General features: G+C 55.3%; 1 protein-coding gene across 1 annotated transcript in view; it reads left to right on the forward strand.

Moving 5' to 3' along the window:
• Positions 1-8014: 8014 nt before the first annotated feature.
• LOC122679646 (maestro heat-like repeat family member 5) overlaps positions 8015-24745 on the forward strand; it is a 57136-nt gene continuing 40405 nt past the window's right edge. The window contains 6 exon segments of the mRNA XM_043880512.1: positions 8015-8094; positions 13045-13226; positions 15345-15490; positions 16100-16228; positions 18923-19082; positions 20552-20604. Coding sequence (XP_043736447.1) covers positions 8015-8094; positions 13045-13226; positions 15345-15490; positions 16100-16228; positions 18923-19082; positions 20552-20604 — 750 coding nt within the window.

Below are 24745 nucleotides of genomic sequence, written 5' to 3' on the forward strand. Positions count from 1 at the left end.
GTCAGGCTTGTTTACCCGGCTGCCCAGGAGACTGGGGGAGGGGCCTTCTGGGGAGGAGAGAACCTTGAATTTAAAGGGACCCCACCCAGAAGTGCCCTGGGGCTGGGAGGGGAGGGTCAGCAGGCACAGGGGCCTCTCCCCTGACCCCCCAGGGCTCACCTGGCCCTTCTCAGGAGCCGTGGGGATCCCACCCTGGTGCTCGGAGACCTCCGTCCTCACCCCAGTGACCCTCCCAGGTTAATCCCTCCCTGCTGGCTCTGAACCTTGGAGCCCGGCAAGGGGCTGGACAGCCTCCAGCTCTCCTCTGGAAGCCCTGGGGAGCGTGTTTTAGCTCCACTAACAAAACGACAGGGGCAGCACAGGATACAGAGAATCCCCCTGTGCTCCTCAAGCTGGCGAAAAAGGAGCGCACGGCTCCCTCCTGTTCACCCCCGTGTGAGCCCACAGCACAGCTCCTGACCCACGATGGCCAGGTGCTCTGGGCACAGGCACGTGGGGACCGCCTCCTCCATCAGGGAGACCCGGTCCCGAGTGCCGGGGGCGATCCTGAGAAGCGGTGATCCAGAGCCCAGGTGGCTAGTGGTAAAGAGGTAAAGAGTGGTAAAGAGTCCTCCTGCCAATGCAGGGGACTCAAGAGACGAGGGCTGGATCCCTGGGTTGGGAAGATCCCCTGCAGCAGGAACTGGCAACCCACTCCAGTATTCTTGCCTGGGAAATCCCATGGAAAGAGGAGCCTGGCGGGCTACAGTCCATGAGGTCACGAAGAGTCGGACACAGCTGAGCACACACACATCGCCCTGCCTGGCACGCACCGCATCCCACCCACCAGTGCGTCCGGAGTTCCTGGCCAGGAAGGCGTGGAGTGGGATGTGGGGGAGGCCAGGAAGGCTGAGGGCCTGGCCCTCGTGGGACTGGTGGGCGGGAGCACGGCCAGCCCTTGGGCCTCAAAGGCAGCCGAGGGATGCCTGTGTCTCACGGACCGGCGCGCTTCCCAAGGCCCTGTGCTGCAGCCACACAGGCCACCAGACGCCAGCTCTCAGGGCGGACGTCGTACCAGCTCAGCCCAGCCCGGCGACCCTGGGCGGCCGCTTGCTATCCGCATGGTGGGGACAACGCAGGAGAAAAACCTGACATGACATTCTACAAATGGCCACTGAACACCGTGGACAAGACAGGTCTGTTAATAGCCACTCAAGGCCTGCGTAATAGGGTAACCGCCAAACCGTGGTAACAAAGAGCAACCTCAGTAAGGTGGTGCCTCCAACGGCCCAGGCCCACCTGCAGCCATCCAGCTGTCCAGGGCTCCAGGGCAGGCCCGGCTCCTTCTGGCTGTGGCCCCACCCCTTGAGGGCGTGGTCTCATCCACTGTCCTTCCCATCTCCTTCTCAACCGGGAAGAGGAGGATGGGGGACCCTCTCTGGCCAGCAGTTTCCCTGGTGGTTCAGCTGGTAAAGATTCCTCCTTCAACGCAGGAGACCCCGGTTCGATTCCTGGGTCAGGAAGTTCCCCTGGAGAAGGGATAGGCTACCTACTCCCGTAGCCTTGGGCTTCCCTGGTAGCTCAGATGGTAAAGAATCTGCCTGCAGTGCAGGAGACCTGGGTTTGATCCCTGGGTCAGGAAGATCCCATGGAGGAGGGCATGGCAACCCACTCCAGTATTCTTGCCTGGAGAAGCCCATAGACAGAGGAACCTGGTGGGCTGCAGGCAGAACCTGGCAACCATGGGGTCGCAAACAGTCGGACACGACTAAGCGACTAAGAACAGAAATTGTACACTTCATTTCTCAAATGCCAGGGCTGGAACTAAGTCAGCTGGTTGCTCTTGGCTGCAAGGGAGGCTGGGGAATGTAGTTGCAGCTGGGCAGCCAGGATTTGAAGGGACAGCTGCTGGCTGGCCTGCCCCCACATTTAGGACAGACCCAGTGTGCAGTAGTCCGGTCTCCCCCCGAACCACGTTGTATTGTTTCCTAGCGCTGCTGTGACAATCACCAGAATGTCGGTGGTTTAAGACAGCATCACTAGGATGCAGTCAAGGGCCGTGCTAACCCCACGGCTCCCAGGAGAACCAGCTCCTCCCTCTCCCTGCTCCTGGGGGCTGCCAGCATCCCTTGGCACCCACCCCCCCCAACCCCCACGCCCACCTCTGTGGGCACATGGCCTCCTCCTCTTCTGTCTGATAAAACTCCCCCACCCCTCTCCATAAGGATGCAAATGGTTGCTTTAAGGGACCACCCAGATAATCCGGATAATCTCCCCATCGGAAGATTCTTAACTTAATCACAGCCACAAAGCCCTTTTTTTTTGCCTTATAAGGTAACAATTACAGGTTCCAAGGATTGGAACATAGCTCTCTTTGGGAGGCCGTTATTCAGCCCCTCTCCTGGCCCTAAGGAACGATTTGAGGACAGGACTTGACCCCAGGGCACATGGTAGGGACAGAGAGAGGCGGGTGATTCAGGTTAAGTGGTCATCTCCGGGAGCCGCTGGGGCTCAGCGCCCCCACCCAGGCCATCCTGTCTGAAGGTGAGGGCCTAGTCACCCACCCACCCTATCAGTCATGAGTTAAGCACTGCTGCCTGGAGAGGTGATGCCCTGAATCTCCCACCAGCGGCCAGAGAACCCTTCAGACAAAGAAACACAGGGGCTGGCACGGAGCCCCTGGGACAGGAAGCGCCCGGAGCGTGGGAATGGGGCAGACCCATAGTTCCCCAGTCCCCACCTCAGGGAGCGCACAGCCTGACTGCACAGAGGGTAGAGGCCAAGCCCATGAAACAGACACCCGTGGGGATGAGGATGGGAGAGGAAACTCTCAGGGACCCGTGGGGTGGCGGCAGCAGGGGTAACCCCCGGAGACCATCCCGTGTCAAGGTCAGCCTCTTGGAGAAATGACACTAACGCTGAGAGTCAAGATGGGATGTCACGTGGAGGGAGGGAAGGAGGGCCTGAGGACGGGCCCTTACAGACACCCTGTGGCGGCCGCGAGCTCGGCACCCGGGGATGAGCAGCCGCCCGGAGGGGCCGGGCAGCGGCTGAGCAGGGAGTCAAGGGAGGGGCACTGAGGAACTGGGGGCCTTCTGCAGCCTGGGGTCCCGACCCCAGCGTTTCCACCTCCTCCATCTCCGCGGTCACCTCCCTTCTCAGCAGCTTGCCCCCCACCCCTGGCCCCCCACTGCACAGAGGGAAGGGCAGAGCGAGGGGGCCAAGCTGAGCGTGGCGTGGGCACAGGCTGCGGGCCGCGGGCAGGGCACCCGCCGAGGAGGAGGGGCGGGTAGGCCCCCACAGCCCAGGCTCCCCACGTAATCCCCTCCTGGCCCTGCACCGCCTCTTGGTTATTTTTAAAATCTCATTTTCAGAAAGTGGAGAAGAAAACCTCTTTCTTTGGCCTTTTTCCCCTGTTTTTTCCTGTGAAAGATTAGGAGAGGGGTGTGGAGGGAGGAGGGAGCCTGGAAGAGCGGGAGGCACCTCTGGCAGCGCGCCTGCTTGGGGGCCAGGGCCTCCGCTGACTGCCGCCCCCACCCCGGCGGCCCTGGAGACACGAGGCAGGACCCCTCCTTGGACAGCCAGGTCTCAGCTGCTGCTTTCGCCCGGCGGGCACGTTGTCGGCGCCAGCTTTACGCTGGAGCATGGCAGGGTGGGGGTTCCGGGTGTCCACCCTCATGGGGAGCAGGGCCTGTGGGGAGGGAGGGCCAACAGAGATCCGCCCCCGGGCTGGGAGGCTGGGGAAGGGGCAGGAACTGCCTGGAGGAGGGCCCGGCAGAGGGCAGGGAGGGTTCTAGAGGCGAGGACTGCACGCGTGGGCAGAGCCCAGTGAGCCTGGGTGGCTGGCGGGACATGGACTGACCTCAGGGGCCAGGGAGCCCCAGGGCCCATCAGGCAGGTGCCCTCACTGCTCCCCGACAGGACACTCCGCAGGGGAGGACTTCTCTGAGCCAGGAAGGCCTGGAGCCTGGGACTGGACTCCCAGCTCTGCTCCTGAGGCTGGGCCGGCTGTCTGCCAGCCTGCTAAGTCACTCCCAGTTCTAACCCTATGGACTGTAACCCGCCAGGCTCCTCTGTCCATGGGATTCTCCAGGCAAGGAGACCGGAGTGGGTTGCCATTTCCTCCTCCAGGGGATCTTCCCGACCCAGGAATCGAACCCGCATCTCCTGCATTGCAGGTGGATTCTTTACCACTGAGTCACCTGGGAAGCCCTTGGGCCTGCTGCAGTCAATGTCTTAAATACCTCGGGAGGGTGTCAGGTGGTCTGATGGAGCCACTGTGCTCCTGGGAGCCCATCCTCAGGGGGGAGAATTTGTCTGCCGGTCACCTCCCGTCAGAACCCCAGCCTGCACCACCCCACCTCCCAGAACTCAGAGTTCCTGTTGAACCAACCTCTGCAGGGAGAATAAATGCTCTGGGAGCCCAGAGAAGTCAGGAGTGGTGTCTCAGGGGAGGTGACTTGGGCTGGGGTCCCCAAGGGTGAATAAGAGAGTGCGGGATTTTCTTTAGGAAAGCAGGGGTGTGGAGGGGAGGGAGTAACACCAGGTGAAGACCAGACTCATACACGTGCGGTTATGGCTGCAGGTGCAGGGATGGGCCGTGCAGGGGGAGAGACCCGGCTCAGCTCTTAATGCAGTGGGGATTTACAGCCAAGGAGCAGGGCGGAGGGGGTGGAGGGGGGGGTCAGTGGATGCAAAATAACTAGCAGGAGGTATCAGGGGTAGGGAGAGTCTAGCTAGATCCACCTACCAGGGTTCTCACTGGAGGCAGGCCGGGTGCTCACACCTCACCTAGGAGCGAGCAGAGGATGAGGACCCCATCAGAGGCAGGGGGTGCGGGGCAGGGGACACGGAAGAGGAGCTGTTCTTGCTAGAACTGCACTTTATGAGGAAGAGCAAGGATGGGCCCAGGAGAAGGTTCCGGAGCCCGGCTGAAGTTTGGTCCAGCAAAGACTCTTTGTCAAGGGCATCCCAAGAGGAAGGCATTGCAGAGCCTCAGAGGGCTGGGGTGGGCATGGAGGCGGGCAGAGAGAAGCGGCCTGGGTAGCAGGGCAGGGGCTGGGCGGCTGGGCCCTGGGTCAGGCCCGTCCTCTCTGGGGCAGTAGCAGCAGCCTCCTCCCCTAAGGGTCCAGGCTGGAGCCCGAGCCGGGGTGTGCCAGGGGCCTGGGCGGTGGGGTGCCGAGGCCCCCTGCCCCCGACCTGCCGTCTGCGCTCAGGAGGGCTGTGGCCCGGGCAGGCCCGGATCTGCGGGAACGCCCCGCCGGCCCGCCCCTCGGGTCCCCCGCCTCGAGTCCTGCCTGGACCCGCAGCGCCATCTGCCGGCGGGACGGGAAGGCTCGGGCGGAACTGACCCGAGGCCCCTGGGGAGGGACGGGTACTTTGCAGAGGCGGGTGCGCGATGGTCCACAGGCTTCGTGCTCACCCTGGAGCGAGCTATGAGGGCCTGGTTTTGAAGCTGGCTCCACCGTTGGCCGCTGTGTGACTTCCAGCCAGTTCCTGACCTTCTCTGAGCATCATCCCACTCGCAGGGAGGTGAGCACACCCAGCCTCCAGGTTACTGTGAAAAGTGGCCATGAGGCTGGGAGCCCACACGTGGCAGAGGTGGTCCCCCCTGGTGCTGAAGGTGCTCCCCAGTTCCTGAGAGGATCATGGGGGGAGCAGGCAGGCGGCATGGCCCAGCTGGGGACCTGCAGCCCTGATATCTCACCGTTTTCAAACGTGGTGAAGGGTAGCACGAGATGGACAATGATCAGACCCCAGGTCTCAGTGTCTCCTAGGGCTGACACCTGTCCCCAGAGGAGGCTCATCCACTGCCACCCTAACATCCAGCCCCCCTTGGACCCTGCAGGAACAGGAGTGCCCCCTACCCCAAGCAGCTCATCCATTGTCCATCTGGGGCTTGCTGGAAAGCTCTTCTGTGGAAAACCTGCCTCCCTGTAATCCAAGTACATTCCAAGAGCCCAGAAGGCCCACGGGGAAGTTCTGGGGCCAGGACCCAGGAACCGACCCCCACCCCGGCTCATCCCCTTGGGGGCCAGCCTCTCTCTGTACCCTGCTTTCTCCTCCCTTCTGCCTGGAGCCCTAAGGAGGGGTGGGCAGCTATAGAGAACCCCAACCCAGTGCTTCCTTCTTGGCCCCAATTCCAAATTCCTAAGGGGAGGAACTGGTTGGCCCACCTTGCCCGGTCAGCCTGGTCGATGTCCAACAATGGCTCACCAAAAAAGAGAGAAACCAAAGGCCCTGACTTGCGGCATTGCCCACGACCATGGTGTAAAGGCTCCCACCACAGCTGGGCCCTGCTGCCCCTGTGATGGATGGCACACAGAGTCTGGCGGAGATGCGCGGTACCGTCCCGTATACAGACAGACACATAGATAACCTCTAGGACACAGGTGACAGTACAATATAGGCAACAAGCAAGAAGTGATGAGCTTGGGGCACTTATTACCTCTGTTTTTATTAGCGTCCCTTCCATTGTAGGCTTCTGTGGTGGTATTTAACAAGTAACCCTCAATATTGCTGATCATTTAAGCACTAATCACACAAGTCTGTAGGCCACCAGACAGAGTGGCTATAGAGGGGCACACCCTGGAGGCGTGGGGGCCCAGCCCTGAGAAGGGTCACTGCCAGCACCTGTTCTGGGAGCTTTGTGGGATCCTCCTTCATGATTCATGGATTCACGGACCCAGTTTTCAACAGTCCCTTTCACAGTGCTGAAGGATGGGAGAGGGCAACCTGGGCTACAAAAAGGACTGCCCCACACGCCCCCGTCAGAGTGAGCTGAGCCGAAGGCTTGGGGAAAACCCCGTCCCCCAGCTGCCTGGATGAGAGGACCCTGCCCGCTCCTCACTCCAAGCCTCAGGCTCCTCCCCGCACAGGGTCAAACCCAGGAGCCCCATCTCGTGAAACATCCTGAAGTTCAGTTGCAGTTAGCCGTGGTGCGGCTGCCCACCAAATCAGACAGCTGTGCTGCGCGGGGCACCCGTCTCTTACCAAGCCCCTTTCAGGGAAAAGTGATTTAAGTCTCAGAACCAGCTGGGGAAGGGGCATCATCAGCCCGTGTTTCTAAAGAGGTCACAGCCTCAGAAAGGTCACCTGCCCGGCAGAGCCAGGGCGGCGGGGCTGACCCCCAGAGCAGCTGCAATGCCCCCAAGGCCTCGGCGGTAGGCGGTTGCTGTCTGTTGACTGTCTGGCTTCCTGCACGCGGCCAGGGTCCCACATGTGCGTCTCCAGGACACAGGGGCTACGGGCACAGCGCGGCTGCGAGGGCTGCTCGAGATCAGGGCCAGCTGGGCACGGGGGGCCTGGCCCTGGAGCGCGCCGGCCCGCCAGCAGGCCCAGACACCAGCCACCAGCCTGGGGCCTCCTCGCCGGTGGCCCCTCCACATGGGAGGGCCCTGGGGCCTCTGGCGAGGAGTCTGCTGACAAGGGTGCCTGCTGGGAGCCCTGGTCTGGCTTCAGGACCCAGCTCCCCTGTAGCCATGCAATTGGACCGGGGACCACGAGCAGGAAGCCGCCGCGGACCCGCCCGGAGGGCTTCTGCTGGGAGGCCATTCAGTCCCAGCTCTGCCTCCTTCTGGCATGGAGCACACAGGAAGTCAGCCGTCACTGGAACAAACAACCGCAGACTCGGGGACTTAAGACTCCACGTGTTTCCTGCCTCGCAGCCGCTCGGGTCGGGAATCCAGGCGGGCTTTAGCTGGGCCTCCTGCCTCGGGGGGTCTCCAGGGTTACGCAGGGTGTCAGGCGGGTCCACAGGTGTCTGGAAGGAGACAGCTGAGAACCAGAGGTGGAGGGACATGCTGAGGGCATAGGTGTACACACGCGTGCACACACACTCACACGCAGGCTGTGCCCAGGACACAGTGTTTGATCCCACAGCCCTGTCCTTACCAAGGTTCCATGGTGCTGCAAGCATTGTGACCTCAGGGGTGAGCTCAGGGCTGGCTGGGGCGGGGCAGGGGGAGCCCAGAGATAGAGCTGCTCGGCCAGGCGCAAGGAGAGAGTGAGCAGTACCTCCAGACTGTGCCCCAATATGGATGCGCAGCATTCAGAAAAGCCACACAGCCACACCAGCACGAACAGGACCTCCTCAGCCAGGTCCCAGAGCTCCAGGTCAGCCCAGCGCCGGGCAGGGGCCCCCCGTAGGGCAGGGCAGCAAGGGGCGGGCCCCCAGGGCCTGGGCCCAGGACAGAGGGGTCCTGCTGCAGCATGCCGGCAGCTGCCTGGAGTGCAGGAGTTGGGGGTGGACTCCCATCTGGCAGCCCTCAGGGTGTTGGAGAGGAGGCTGGGGGGCAGCAGGGCGGGACGATGGGGTGCAGGGAGGGGGGCTCGAGTCCAGCATGGCCTTTGCCGTCACACCGCCTGGTGGCTGCTAATGCTTGTGGAGACCAGCGGTGTGAGATCAAGTGGATGGATGGACAGACAGTGGGCATGCTGTCCCTCTGCTGCCCGGAACCTCAACCTCGTCGAGAGGGTACAGCAGCCTGTTTCCTGAGAGACGTGAGGGATGTGCACAAAAGGAAGGTCCTCTGTGGCCTTCAGTCCGGGGGGTCCCCACACCCCAGGTGGGCGCAAGGACACTCCGTCTCCTGAGTCCAGCGGCAGGTAGAAGGCTGGCGGGTGGGCTCCCTCTCCGGGTCCCCAGCCCCCCCAGGCCCACAGTGTGCCGCGTGGGGACTGGGGCAGGTCGGCTCTCCAGGCTGTCCCTGGGGGGCTCCCGGACGGGGTCCTCACCTGTGCTTCCATGGTCATGTCTGTCCCCGAGGGAGCTGCCCGGCCCGCCTCGGAATGCAGCTCTGCTGTTCTGTGCCGTCACTTCTGCCTGCGTGCTCAGGACGGTCTCCCCTCTGCCACATCCCACCTCACGTCTAGGGCGAGAAACGCTCATCCTGCAGCTGTCTGCTAACTGCCTTCCTATTCTCCTGTCTTTCAAAATACACTCAATCCTGGTCACCACGGGACTGGGAGGCAGGTTTGGGGTGAGACACAGATCAAGGCCCCTCCAGGGTGCAGGAGGGGCCAGGCTCGGTGTGAAAAGCTGAGCCCTCCAGGAGCTGCACGAGAGTAGCTGGTTTTCTGAGAGGCCATAGGAAGGAGGGGGCTTCCCAGGTGGCCCTGGTGGGTAAAGACTCACCTGCCGATGGGGGAGACTTAAGAGATTCAGGTTCGATCCCTGGGTCAGGAAGATCTCTGGGGCGCGGCAACCCACTCCAGTATTCTTGCCTGTAGAATCCCATGGACAGAGGACCCTGGAGGGCTACTGTCCATAGAGTCACAGAGAGTCAGACACAACTAAGGGTGTGAGCACGCACGTAGGAAGGGGGGCCTACCAGGAGGGGCGGTGTGTACTGGGCCCCAGTGGTCACATCCCTGGGATGCAAGCTTTGGAGTCAGAGCCAGTCTGAATGGATGCTGTCCTGCAGAGGTTGGGTGTCTGGGACGGGTCGCTGAACCTCTGTGTCTCAGCACCTTGTGGGGTTGGTATGAGGACAGGGCAGACCGGATCAAGCTCCTGACACAAACCAGTCCTCATTGGCAGTGGTGGGGGCGCTGGTGAGGTGTGTGGTGGGCAAAGTATAGGCCGGGAAAATCCCCTGCTGACCACACAGTCACTGGTCCCCAGAGAGGCAGCTGGTGGGGAGGGGCAGAGGGTCCTCAGGTTGGACATGGCCAGGGAAGGGGAAGGCCCCCACACTCCAGGCAGGAAGGCCAGCTGGGAGGGGAGCTGAAGGTAGCAGCTCCAGGTGGACGGGAGGACGGTCCCACTGTCCAAGGCTGACCTTGGCTTCTCCCAGGAGCACGCCCTCAGCAGCATCCACTCACTCAGTCAGTCACTGAGTCTTCACCCAGGGCCTTCACTGGGACACCCAGAGACAGCCACCACATCCCCAGGGGAACTGGGAAGGAAAAGGCCCAGGGGTTGGTCAGTGGAGCCACTGGGGTTCCTGAGAGTTCAGGGGGAGCCAAGGAGGGCCATTAGTCATCAGGGAGCTGGGGGACACACCCCCTACCCTAGGATGTGCTGACCATGGCGAGCAGGCTGAAGGTGGCCCCCGCAAGGGGTCAAGGAGGACGGGGCGAGAGGTCACACACTCTGGGCAGACAGGAGAGCAGAGGCCCAAGGTCAGCCGGAAGGTCTCAGGCAGCTCATCTAGTGTGGAGGCTGTAGAGGTCAGACTGCAAAGGGCTGTCCCAGGGCTGGACCTTGAAGAGCCCGGCGGGGCTGATGGCTGCTCTGGACACGTCACTCCACTGTTCTTTCCACAAACATTTGCTGAGTCCCTGCCAGGAGTAACAGGCACAGTTCCAGGTGTTGGGGACACAGCTAGAAACAAGACATGAAGAGCCCTGTCTCCTGGCTTACATTCTGGTGGGAGAGACAGCTGATAAACAATAGACACGGTCCAGAGAATTATGCAGTGCTACAAGGTGGGAAGGGATGTGGGAGGAAATCAACAGGTTTAGGGAGTGGAGAGTGTGGGTCGAGGGTCAGATTTTAAAGACGTTCATCAAGAAAAATACAACTGAGCAAAGAAGTGAAGGGGGGCGGCGGTGAGGGGCTGAGCTGAGCAGAGCTCTGGAGGGATGATGCTCACCAAACTGGAACAGCCAGTGCAAAGTCCTGAGGTAGAAGTGTGCCCAGCGGGTTCAGGAGCAGCGGGAGCCCTCTGCACCTGGAGTGGGTGGAGTGAGCAAGAATAAGCCAGAGAAAGGGGCTTCCATGGTGGTCCAGAAGTTAAGACTCTGAGCTTCCACTGCAGGGGGCATGGGTTCCATCGCTGGTTGAGGAAATAAGATCTTGAATGCCCCAAGGATCCTGCGTGCCATGAGGCATGGCCAAAAAGTAAAAAAAAATAAATAAATATTTCAGAAAAAAGAAATAGTAGAAGGAAATGAGATGGGGGGATCATTTTTGTTCTTATTTCTTTTGTTTTTGGTTTATTTGGTTTTATTTTAGCTATGTTGTTGTTCAGTAGCTAAAGTATTTCTTTTTTTGTTTACATGCAGTAAAATTCACCCTTTTCAATGTCCAGTTCTACAAGTTTTTTCTTTTTAATTAATTTTTTTTCGGCCATACCACACAGCATGTGGGATCTTTGTTCCCTGACTAGGGATTGAACCTGTGCCCCCTGCAGTGGAAGCTCCAAGTCCCAACTGCTGGACAGCCAGGGAAGCCCCAGTTCCAGATTGGGACTCATACAGTGTATCCACTACCACACACAAGCTCTGAAACTGTTCCATCTCCCCCTGCAAATTCCCCGTGCCCCTTTTCGTAATCAATCCTCCAGCAACCCCGCTATCCCCAGAAACCACTGGTCTGTTTTCTGTCTGTATAGTTTTACCTTTTCAGAATGTCACAAAAATGGGACAAGGCAGCACGTAGCTTTGGGGGTCTGGTTCTTTTCACACAGCCTGATGCACTTAAGCCTCCTTCATGTGGTCTCCTTCATCAGTCACTCCTCTCGTTACTGCTGAGTAGTATTTCTATGGATGTAGCACAGTTTGTTGTGCATTCGCCAGTCGAAGGACATTTGGATTTTTTCTGTTTGTGGTTATTATAAAGCCACGGTAAACATCTGTGTACAGATTTTTGTGCGATGTTGTCATTTCACTTCGGTGAATGCCTAGGAGTAAAATATCTGAGTCGGATGGTAAATGTAGGTTTTACTTTCTAAGAAAGTACCAAACCACCCTCCACGATGGCTGTACCATTTTGCATTTCCGCGGGCAATGATGGAAACTCTAGTTACTCTGTCTCCTCACCAGCACTTGGTATTTTCTGGTTTTTCTTTTCTCCGTTCTAGGAGATGTGTATTGATATCCCACTGTGGTTTTAATTTGTTTCTCTCATGGGGAATGGTGTTGAGCAGTTTTTATGGGCTTATTTGCCATCTGCTTTTCTCCTTTAGTGGAATGTCATTTGAATCTTTTTACCTGTATTTTCTTAGGCTGTTTGTGTGTTGTTCGTAAGGTATTTGTATATTTCAGGCATAGTCTTTTATCAGGTATGTGATTTGCAAATTCTTCCTCCAAGTCCAAAGTTTATCTTTTCATTTGTTGTAGCTGTCTTTCAAAAAGCAGGAATTCTTAATTTTGGTGAACTTGTTCACCGATTTTTTATTCTATGGATTGTGCCTTTGTGTGACTGCTTCATGCAGCTCAGGGTCACAGAGGTTTACTCCTACATGTTCTTTGAGAAGTTTAAGAATTTTAGGTTTTACTCTAAGTCTGTGGTCAGTGTTGAGTTAATTTATGTTTGTAGTGAGATATAAATTGGGGTTTATTTTTTACATATGTTTATCCAGTTATTGCAGCACCATTCATTGAATAGACTATCCTTTCTTAATTGAACTACTTTTGCACCTTTACCAAAATACATGTGGGCCTTTTTCTAGACTCTATAGTTGGCTCCATTTGTTTCTATTTCTGTGCTTTCATCAATACTGCACTGCGTTGATTACTATAACTGTGTAACAAACCTTCAGATCAGTATCAGTACTCCAATTCTTCTCTCCAAATTGTTAGGCTATCTTTATTCCTTTACTTCTCCACATAAATTTTAGGAACAAGTTGTTGGCTACTACAAAAAAAAAAAAATGCTTCTTGGATTTTGATGAAAATTGCATTGAATATTTAGATAAATTTAGAAAAAATAGACAACAACATTGAGTCTTCCAATCTGTAAACATGGTGTGTTGCCCCATTTATTAAAAATCTTTATTTCTTTCAACAGTATTTTATATTTTACAGTGTATGGATCTTACAATTATTTGATACATTTATACCCAAATATCTCATGATTTTTAGTGCTATTGTTTATAGTACCTTTTTATTTTAATTCCCAGTTCGTTGCTGGTACATAGCAACATGACTGATTTTTATATGCTGACTTTATATTTGCCAATTTGCCGAATTCACTTTTTAGTTCTGGTAGGGTGTTTTTTAGATTCTTTGGAATTTTCTATTTAGATAATACCAGTCTCTCGGCCTCTACAGCACCTCTCCCTGTAAACACACGGGGCCATTCAGATACATACACCCAAGTCCTCTTTTCCCTTTCAGAACCTCCTCCCACATCTCTGAATTCACAAAGAACCAGGCCTACATGAAGGTGCCTCAGAAGTCTGCCCAGGGAGACAGACAGAGGCCCCCCACCACCATCCTGCTCTGCAAGTCACAGACCAGCCAGGCCGCCCTGATGCCCAAGGAGCACAGGACGTTCATCGAGGAAGCCTACAACAAAGGTGACCCCCGGCCCTGGGGCTTGGTTCCGGCAGACCCCATCAGTCCCTCCACCTGAGGAAGTCCTGGGGCTGAGGGCCAGAGCAGGCCCACCCTCCAGGACCCTGGGGTGTCAGAGGCATGGGGAAGAGGGTCAGAGCAGGCCCACCCTCCAGGACACTGAGGTGAGAAGAGGCATGGGGAAGGGGGTCAGAGCAGGCCCACCCTCCAGGACCCTGAGGTGACAAGAGGCGTGGGGAAGGGGGTCAGAGCAGGCCCACCCCCCAGTACCCTGAGGTGACAAGAGGCGTGGGGAAGGGGGTCAGAGCAGGCCCACCCTCCAGGACCCTGAGGTGACAAGAGGCGTGGGGAAGGGGGTCAGAGCAGGCCCACCCTCCAGGACCCTGAGGTGACAAGAGGCGTGGGGAAGGGGGTCAGAGCAGGCCCACCCTCCAGGACCCTGAGGTGTCAAGAGGCGTGGGGAAGGGGGTCAGAGCAGGCCCACCCTCCAGGACCCTGAGGTGACAAGAGGCGTGGGGAAGAGGGTCAGAGCAGGCCCACCCTCCAGGACACTGAGGTGAGAAGAGGCATGGGGAAGGGGGTCAGAGCAGGCCCACCCTCCAGGACCCTGAGGTGACAAGAGGCATGGGGAAGGGGGTCAGAGCAGGCCCACCCCCCAGTACCCTGAGGTGACAAGAGGCGTGGGGAAGGGGGTCAGAGCAGGCCCACCCTCCAGGACCCTGAGGTGACAAGAGGCGTGGGGAAGGGGGTCAGAGCAGGCCCACCCTCCAGGACCCTGAGGTGACAAGAGGCGTGGGGAAGGGGGTCAGAGCAGGCCCACCCTCCAGGACCCTGAGGTGTCAAGAGGCGTGGGGCCGAGGGTCAGAGCAGGCCCACCCTCCAGGACCTTAGAGTTTCAAGAGGCGTGGGGAGGAGGGTCAGAGTAGGCCCACCCTCCAGGACCTTAGGGTTTCAAGAGGCGTGGGGAAGGGGGTCAGAGCAGGCCCACCCTCCAGGACCCTGAGGTGTCAAGAGGCGTGGGGCCGAGGGCCAGAGCAGGCCCACCTTCTAGGACCCTGGGGTTTCAAGAGGCGTGGATTGTTTGCAGCTTTTATCAGGGCCTCCTGCCCATCCTGTTTGGCCTCTTCACACTTCCTAAGACACCATCGAAAGCCCAAAATGCCCTCTCTCAGCCCTTCCCTCCGCCCTCCTCCAACACCTTTCACACCCTAGAACCTCAGCTCACACCCGGCCCTCTCACTGGAATGCTTTTCCCCTGCCTTCGTCCTTGTAGGCAAAGCTAAAATGCCACCCTCTCTGTGAAGCCAGTCCTGACTACCTCTCCATCTTAGGATTTATCACCCCTCCCCTCTCTGTGCCCAGGGCCTTTTATACAACTTCCCCACAGAACTCAGGTCCGCTGATACTGGGTATGGCTCTCCTGGGCTGGAGACTCCTTCAGAACAGAGCCAGGCCCTGACTTCCCTTGGGGCCACACACACAGTCTTACAGTAAATGAACACCACTGAATGTTGGGTGACTGGATGGAGGATGAAGGGGTGAGGAAAGAACAGATGGAGGGATGGAGGGATGGATGCTTAATTTATCAACAGATAGGTGGGTGGATGGGTAGATGAATTTTTAAATGGGTGAATAGTGAGTAGATGGATGGATAGATGGATGGATTTAGGAATGGAAAGTTGGATGGACCAAAGGTGGATAGATGGATAAATTTATTAATGGATGGACTGATGAATGAGCATAAGGATAAGCAGGAAGGTGGGTGGGCCGGTGGGTTGCTGGATAGAAAGACATGGATAAATGTATGGGTGGATGGACAGATCGACGGACACATGGATGATAGATGTGTAAATGGATGGGTGAAAAGGAGAGTGAGCCAATGAATGGATCGAGTACTGCACGCGTGAACAAGAATGCATTCCCTGCTTGCTTTCTTGCTCCTGATCTCAAAAGGACGGCAGAGCGGTTAGGAGCCCCAGGATTTCCCAGTGTGTTCAGTTCCCCAGCCCTTCCTGTCAGATCGCGGCTTCCGTTCCCAGTCCCACCCTTCCCCGCCCACCCAGCGCTGCTGGCATGCCGTGGCCTTCCCACGGCGCACCCACGCGCGTCTTCTGCCTCAGCCATCTGCTTCAAGCTGCTCCGGGACCTCAGTAGTTCAGACTCCGTCCACCTGAGGTACACCATCAAGAAAATCAAGAACATATCTCACGGGGCCCCCAACCTGGTGCTGGAAACCATCAGCGACTACTTTGTAAACAACCAGCAGGTGGGAGCTGTTCGGGCTCTTCAGGGCGGGCGTGGGGAGGGGAGGGGAGGGCTAGACCCAAAACAGGTTCAGACCTTGGTTCCTCCGGACAGCAGAGCTGTGATTTGGGGCAAGTCAGTCTCCCCATGCGTCCAGCGAGCCAGCAGGGGGTGGGTGGAAAGTAGACCAACATGTGTGGACCATCCTCTGAACAGTCTCTCAATGAACTGTCGTGATTCCCAGAGATGAGAACACTGAGACTGAGAGGGGGGAAGTGATTTGCCTAAAGTCACAGTGGAGGGATGGTTGGGTGGATGATTAGGGGAAAGCTCTATCTGGATTTTTTTAATGAATGGATGGATAAAAGAATGAATGGATAAATTGGTAGAATGCTCTTTAGACCCCCTTGCAGTTCCCTGAGGATGGGGACAAGTGTTTATTCATCTGTCTCTGCAGAACCTAGCTCAGGGCTGTTGACAAAGGTGTTGCTACGCGGATGGCCAAATGCACTCACTATGCTATCTCCTCGCTGGCCTCCTTACGCACCCCGCCACTGCTGCTCCCATGGCTACTCCCCACTTAATCAGATCCAACTCGTCTCTAAGCCTGTGTCCACCCTGCCGCCCACAGATCTCCACCCGGCACAAGTTCCGGCTCTTCCACGTCCTAGAGGCGGTCATTGGAGCCAGTGAGTCCCTGGAGGAGACCTGGGAGAAGTCATTCATGCAGCTGGCCCTGGAGAACATGACCAAGTCCACAGTGAGTCTCCCCCCCCAACCCCCAGCAAACAGGCCATTCCACAAAGGCTTCTGGGGTGCAGGCAGCTGCCCCAGGGACCCAAAGAATGCTGGAAATGCCCAGTCTTGTGGCTGACCAAGAGATTCTACCCATTTTCTCATTTTCTTACCACTAGCCCCTTCAGAGGGACAACATCATGCACCCATTTTACAGCAGAGAAAGGTGAGGCTCAGAGAGTTCTTGACTGGTCTGTGCATCCCACCCATTCCCCAGGCAGTAACTCAGCCCTTGGCTGCCTGCCTCTGGGTCCCTGCCTATTGAAGACCAGAGGTTTGGACCTGGACCGCACATCCCCCAGCAGGTGGGGGCAGGTGCTTCTCTGGGTGCACAAGCTGGTCCAGGACTCACAGGGAGAGCAGGTGCCTCCTGGCGCCTCCATCTGCATGACGCCCAGCACGTGCCTGGCTCTGGGTCTGTCTTAGCCTCTGTGATAGGCGGTCCTGCATCCTTGCAGTCCAGCTGCTTGGGTCCTTTGCTTCTGGAAGATGCTTCCCTGATTCCCCAGGACATCGTCCCCTGTGTTTCTCTGTACTAGGCTTCAGGAACTCTCAGACCCAGAGCTCTCCAGAGTTCCTCATACTCTCATCCCACCTCTTTTTGTAAGGCATAGTTTGGGCGAGGCAGAAAAGGAAAGACGACCTCAACAGAAGTGGGTTACCTTTATTCAGGCAAGGAGGGGCGACAGTTGGCCTAATGACAGGCTGAGCGCCGAAAGGGATCAGGGAAGCTTCATACTTATAGGGAGGTTTGTGGAAGCGATAAGGGAAACGTCAATCAGGCGGGATATTTTGAGTATTCTTTTGTTGAGATGACATTTGTAGTTGGGCAGGGGGTGATAAGTCTTCTGGGCGGGTGTAGGGGCTGGTAGGTTTCCGGACATGGGGTGATAAGTCCCAGATAGATGCAACTGGCCTGGAGCATCAGGGTGGAACTAAAGTTATGCTTTGATTTCTCCGATTCAGCAAGGGGCCTTTGAGACTGTTGTTCTCTTTTCTAGGCCCAAAAGACCCCTTCACTTTTTCCACCTCACTGTCCTTCATTCTCCTTTCTGAGCAGCCATCATCTTCCAAATCTTTGACTGCATTTTCTATGCATATCCATGAGCCTTTAACTTTCAAGACATCTTGGTCTTTGTCCTCAGAATGTTCCCGTTTCATCCTGTTAATAGCTTCACAGATGCAGTGTTTTCCCTTATCTCTCAGGATATTAAAGGAACTGTTTTGCTTCAAGCTTTATCTCTCTGCTTGGCCTCTATTTCCTCCGAGTAGCTTTTCTTTGGGTTTCATCGGGTTTGTGGTTTTGGCCATGGTTTTGGTCCCTCCCACATCTGTGGCCTTCTCTGTGTGGCCATCTGCATGTGCTTACAAGCTGCTAGGATGCTCTGGGCACACAGGTGGGTGATGAGATTGGGGGTCCACAGCAGAGTTACGAGGTGAGCCCTCTACTGTCCTCTGTGTGTCCCCGTCCCCGTATCAGCACCTCAGTGTCGTTCCTCTCGGGCCATCCAGATCTCCCAGGGAAGACCTGATCTGGGGCTCAGCCCCGCGCAGCAGAGTGGAGAACCTGACCCAGGAAGTGCCTGTCCCCGGCATTCGCGGGCCTGGCCTCCCCACCCAGAGACCCTCAGCCTGGCCTCTCCAGAGACCCTGTGGGTGTGCAGACTGGGGAAGGGATCTGGGCGCTTGACTTCACACCCATCTGCCCTCTCCCCGGCCCCCCTAGCTGTAAGCATCTGGGAGATGCACCCCCCAGGATTCCTACCAGACTACGTGTGGTGTCAGTGGGGGCAAGTTCTCAGCTTGCCTCACTGCCTGCTTAGCGCTCAGCCCAGTTACCTCACCCAGAGGGGTGGCTATCGCCCTTGGTAAAAACCTCCTAAACGTAGAGTACTTGAGGTCTTTTCCTGAAAGAGCAAAATCAGATTCAACCCATCATCTTAACAAGAAGCCCTCATAGTCACCCTTTGAACAAATCATAAATGATATAACGATTTCACATGATGCCCAGACAGCACTGAGAAAAGCCCTGAGTGTGGCAACACAGCGCTGGGCGGTCTGAGGCTGCCCCTCGAGCAGAGCGTGGTGGGCCTGGCTGGGGTGCAGGGAGGGCAGGGGGCTGGCCAGCTGGGCCTCTGCCTCTGGGACGCTGACACCTCAGGCCCGAGATCTCGGGGCAGAAGCAGAGACTGTGCTTCTGAATTCCTGGTGGTTAAGACTCCAAGGCTGTGATGTTGTCCTAAGCTCCCAGGAGTTCCAGAAAGAGGTGACATCAAGTAGAGCCTTCAGGACGTGTGTCCAGAGTGTAGGCGTTGGAGCAAGCTTTCAAAATGGACTAGCATTTGAACAGACAGGGCGAGTGGGCACTGTATTCCAGGCGGGAGACAGCATCTGTGCAAAGGCTCCACAGCAGGGATAATGACGATGGGCTTCTGGACCAGGAAGAGGCCCAGGGATGTGGATATTCACATGTGATCCTGAGCCCTGGGGATGAGCCTCACCATCACCTGCCCACTCTGCGTGTCAGGCTCCCTCGGCCTCAGTTTTCCATCCAAAACCTGGGTTGACAGTAGCTGTCTTGCCCACCAAACCAGACCCCGTGTGTGAGATGTCAAGGCTCCATCTGAGCACCCACTCTTCCTCTCCGCCCCCCGCCCAGGAGCTGGAGGAGGCCTACCAGGACGCGGCCAGCAACGTGCTGGTGGCCATCTGCAGGCACTCGTGGCAGGCGGTGGCCCAGCATCTGGAGACCGAGGTCCTGTCGGGCGTCTTTCCGCACCGCAGTCTCTTCTACGTGATGGGCATCATGACCTCGGATGGTATGTCCTGCCCTCGGGGCCTGGGCCTGGCCACCCTCTGTCCGCAGGCTAGCAGGGGGCGGCGGGGCAGGCCATGAAGAGAGCAGGAGGGGCCGCAGGGCTGCTGACCCGCGGGACACCCTCGGGACCGAGATCAGCTGCACAACAGGGAAGCCAGCCAGACGGCCGCAGGCTGCGGCCCGGACACCCCCACGGCCCGTCTGCGCCGCCCGTCCCGACGAGGCCGCGCTCCTGTCCTCGGCGTTTCAGCCACAGGCCTGGACACAGCCCAGGCGGAGCGCAGGGGTTCCAGGAGGGAGGCCTGCTCTGCCGCGTGCTCCGCGGTCCTCTCCGCGGGTTCCCGGCAGACAGACAGACCGAGCTCCCAGACTGTGCGACAGGCCTGGGCACCCAGCCGCATGCCGCAGCCCCGGGGGCTCCATGTTCCTGTGCCGCCTCCGCGGCTGCTGCCTCTGAGCCACTGGAAGGGCCACCTTGGATAGTGGGGGGGGGGTCTCTGAGGACCCCCAGGGAGGACTCACGGGGGGAGGTCTTACCAGGATGAGGCTCAGCTAACACTCTTTGAGTTCCTGTCGTGTGCCCGCTCTGCCATCAGGAGCTCACAGCCTCGCCAGGGAGGCACACTCCACCTCCCATCCGTCACTCATTCATTCATTCACAAGCATGAGCTGAACTCACTGCTGTCTGCCCCGGTGGCCATCAGGGAGGACTTCCCAGAGGAGGCAGCCAACTCTGAGCCATGCCTTGCGGGATGAGTAGGGGTTTGAGCAGGAAATGGTGTGAGTACACCTCGGGGCCTTAGGGAGGAGCTAGTCAACAGCCTCAGCTGGGGGGTTGAAGTGAGGGGGGAAAATGGGTGTGGCGGATCTGCTGTCTCCAGGGCCACCCAGAGGGGAGGCCTCAGAGGCTGTGCTTGGGAATAAGGCTGGGAGGAGGCAGGCCTCAGCTTGGCTCGGCTGTGCACCCCTCCCCTGCAGCTGACAGGCTGGGTGGAGGTCCCTCTGTGCCTCGGGTCACCTCTGAGACCCCCCCAGAGCAATCCCCGAAGTGGCCCCTCTTTCTGAGGTTGGGTTTCCAAAGCTCCATAAAGGCTTTCCAGCCCCAGTGTGCCCCTCTGGGCCTTGTTTTCCCACCATTGAGGAGACCCAAGCACATCCCAAGGGACCTTGCCCAGAGGGAACCCTCTATTCCACTGTGGGTGAGCCTGAGGCCCAGAGAGGGAACTTGACCCACCTGAGGTCACACAGCAGGGATGGCAGGACCACGACACCAGCCCAGTGCTCTGGAGCCCCAAGCCCAGCTCACCATCCTCCAAGCTCGCCTCCCCCAGGGAGCCGGACAATCCCAGGACAACGCAGTCCTGACTCAGTCATGTCCAAGGGATGGGGGAGATGGAGCCCAAGACCCAGCCCCGGCCGTGGACATAGGACCTGGCCTCCAGTGACCGCCACCTCTGCTCTCTCCCTCAGAGAATCTCTTCAAGGAGGGAGAGAAGGCTGGCTGGGAAGAGCAGCTGGCCAAGGTAGGGAGGGAGCCCAGACACGGGGGCCCTCTGTGGGGCTGATGGGGGCGAGGGTGGGCACGCACTCAGCCCTGGGGGGACGGAGGAGGCTCAGGACGGGAGGCGGAGGGCGGGCAAGGCTGGTACCGAGGCGCTGCAGGGCCCCTGGGAGTGAGGATGTGAACTGTGGTCTCTAGACACCTGGCACAGAGCAAGTGTGCAACACACACAAGGCCCTTCCTGCCCACCCTGGGGTCTAGGTCCGTGACTAAGGGGCCCAGAGAGGACGCGGAGGCCAGATGGGAGAGCAGAGGGGCAAGGAGGAGGGCGGTGGGGACTGAAGTCGTCACAGCGAGGACGGGTGTCACGCTGCTCCGGCTCCAACCACACATCACGTGGCCAGGAGAAGGGACGCTGGGCCCTGGCAGGCCTGGATTCAAGTCCAGGTTCAACCAACCACAGTTGTGTGTCCTGGGTGACCTACTTTGCCTCTCTGTACCTTATTTCCTCCTCTGTCAAATGGGGGTGAAGGTACCAACCTCCAATGCTTGCTGCGAAATGATAGGAAATAATCTACACGGTGTCTGGCATTCTGCGTGACAGATAGGAAGCCCTCACTCACTTCATTAGTTATTATTATCATATAGTAGCAGCAGAATAGTTGTAATTAAATAGCATTTAGTGGAAATAACACTGCCAGCAGCAGCAATACAGGTAATTAATAGAAAAATAAGACAGAAAATCACTAAGGACATAGAAGACTTGAACAACATAATTAACCGAATTGATCTAATTGACATTCTTTTCAAATGTAAATGGAACATTCACCAAGACAGATCATTTGCTGGGCTATATATCAGGTTTCAATAAATTTAAAAGGACTGAAATCAAACAGAATACATTCTCTGCCCAGAACATCAATTAGAGATCAATACCAAATACATCTGGACAAATTCCAAATGTTTGGAAATTAGACAACACTCTTTTAAATAACCCACAAGTCATAGAAGAAATCACAAGGAAAATTAGAAAATATTTTGAAATGAATATTAAAGCACAATATGAAAATTTGAAAAATTTGTGGGGCTCAACAAAAAACAATGCTTAGAAGAAATTTATATTTGTAATGCCCATATTAGAAAAGAAAAAAGATAAAATCTATTATCTAAACTCCATTTAAAGGAGCCATCCCCAAAGTGCAAATTAAGCCCAAAGTAGAGGAAAGAAAATAATAAAAAGTAGAGGAAAAATCAAATTTTTTTAAATGGACAAACAATAGAGAGTGAATAACACCAGAAGTAGGTTTTTCAAATATATTAATAAAATGATAAGCTCTTTGATAAGCTGATCAAGAAAATAAAAAATATTCATTATCAGTAAAGATGGAGTATCACTGAAAAACTTTAAACATGGAAGGGTAATAAAATATGATTCCAATAAATTAGGCAATTTAGATTGAATAAACAAATTCCCTAGAAAACACAAACCACAAAACTGACAAGAGAAGAAACAGAGGACCTGAGTAGCCCTGGATAAAAGAAATTGGAGTCATATTTTATAAACCTTCCCACAGGCTTCGCTGGTTAATTCCATCACAAATTAAAGTGTTAGTCGCTCAGTCATGTCTGACTCTGAGACCCTTTGGACTGTAGCCCGCCAGGCTCCTCTGTCCATGGGATTCTCCAGGCAAGAATACTGAAGTGGGTTGCCATGCCCTTCTCCAGAGCATCTTCCCAACCCAGGGATTCAACCTGGGTCTCCTGCTTTGCCGACAGATTCTCTATCATCTGAGCCACCAGGGAAGCCCGTCACAAGTTAATGCAGAAATATTACCCATTCTGTCCAAATTCTCTCAGAAAATAGAGGAAGAAGGAACAGTCTTGAAACCATCTTATGAGGCCAGCACAACTCCAACACCAAAGCCAGAAGAAGACATTACAAGAAAGCTATAAACCAATATCTTTTGTGAAGATGAACTCAAAAATATTTAGCAAAAGATTAGCAAGAAAAATCTGCCTTTTTGTTCACCTACCTGGAATCTCTCACATCCCAGCCCTTTGGAGTTTTTACAGAGACCTTGTTGATAGGTGTGATTCACGAAACCGCTGGCGGCTGATAATTAAAGTCCACCTCTCGCCCTCTCGCCTCTCTGAAGGTTGAGAGGTGGGTCAGAGTTCCAACTGTCAATCCAGGATTGGTTCTCCTGGCAACTCGCCCTCATCCTGGGTGGAGAGCCAGGGGCTCTCCAGAAGTGGAGCCAGGCTTCTTGTGAACAACAAAAGACACCTTTACTGCTCTCCTCACTTAGGAAAGGGTTTCAGAAGCTCTGTGCCGGAAGATGAAGACCACGTGTATATTTTTAGTAGAAGTCGCAGCATCACATTGAGGAAGGCTCTTCACAAAGCAGGAGTAGGAGGAAACCAGCATCTATGGAAACACTGCCACTCACTTACCTTATGATGAATGAATGACACCTTCCCACTAAGATCAGAATAAGGCAAAGAGGTCCACAGTCTCCACTTCTGGTCAACAGTGCACTGAAGTCCTAACCAGGGCCTAAGGTAAGAGACAGGTGAAAACAGATATACGGACTGCAATGGAAAATGAAAAACTGTCTTTCTTTGCAGACAACATAATTGCATACACAGGAAATCTCACAGTTTTTTAAATTCTGGAACTATTAATTACTAATAATTGAATTTAGCAAGATCTCAGGGTATAGAATCAATATGCAAATGTCAACTGAATTTCTGTGTACTAATAATAAACAATTGGAAAATAAACTTCTAAAAAACTATGATGCAGTCACATTAAAAACATGAAAGACTCAGATAAATTTAACAGAATATGGGCAAGATCTTTACAAAACACTGCAAAAAGAAATTAAATAAAACCGAAATAAACGCAGATAAATGATCATGGATAACGAGAGTTGATAATGTTAAGATGTCAATTCTAAAAATTGATTTGTGTATTGCCACTGTGATGCCAACCAACTTCATTACAAAAAAAGGAACTTTAATGCCTGCCTCTAACCATTCACAAAAGTTAATTTGAGATGGGCCCACAGCCTAAATATTAAAAACATGAAAAACTTCTTGAGGAAAACACTGGAGACAATCTTGCCTTTATCTTGAGGCAGGTAAATATTTCTTGGAACCCAAACACCATACATCATAAAAAAAATTTTTAATGGATAAATTGGATTCCATCTGAATTAAAGCTTCTGCTCATCCAACAATACTATGAGGAAAGTGAAAAAAGGGAAATCAGAGACACGAGAAAATATTCACAAGACATATCTCTGGCAAGGGATTGTATCCAGAATAAGTGAAGAACTCTTCCAAAATCAGGGAGAAGAGAGAAACAGCCCAATTGCAAAAGTGAACAGAAGAGGTAAGTAGGCATGTCACAGAGGAAGGCAGATGAATGACCAAAAGCCAAAGACACAACGGTCAGCATCTTGAGTCCTCAGGGAAATGTCAGTTAACATCCGAGAGCAGCCTCCACCCACCCACGGACAGAGCTCAAAGGAGAAAGAAAGGCTCGGCCAAATGCTGGTGGTGAAGTGCCCGCTGCGGGTGGGATGGGGAAACCTGCTTGGAAAACTGACATTTTCTTATACAGTTAGGACCCGGCAGTTCCACTTTTAGGTACTAACCCCAGAGGCATGAAACACTCGTACACAAAATTACACACAGAAGCATGTTCCCAGCAGCCTCATTCGTAAGAGCCTCAGACTAGAAACAACCTGTACTGGGCAGACTCATCCCCTCCCAAAGATCTGAAATCAATTACTTGCTCACCCACCTGAGGAAACTGCAGAGAGGAGAGCGAGTTACACCGAAGCTGAGCAGCAGAAATGAAATAATAAAAATCAGAGGAGTCAACTGGAACGAGTGTGCAACAGCACGGTGAATCTCAAACACACACTGAGGGCAAAAACAGCAGACACAGGGCTTCCGCGGCGGATCCGGTGGTTAAGAATCACTTTGCAATGCAAGGTACATTGGTTTGATCCCTGGTCCAGGAAGATTCCACATGCCCAGGAGCAACTAATCCCAAGTGCCACAAATACTGAGACTCCTCTCTGGAGCCAGCGAGCCATAGCTACGGAATGAAGCCCGTGCTTCTAGAGCCCGAGCCCCACAAGCAGAGAAGC

This window comes from Cervus elaphus, chromosome 21, assembly GCF_910594005.1.
Source record: "Cervus elaphus chromosome 21, mCerEla1.1, whole genome shotgun sequence".
Taxonomy (NCBI): domain Eukaryota; kingdom Metazoa; phylum Chordata; class Mammalia; order Artiodactyla; family Cervidae; genus Cervus; species Cervus elaphus.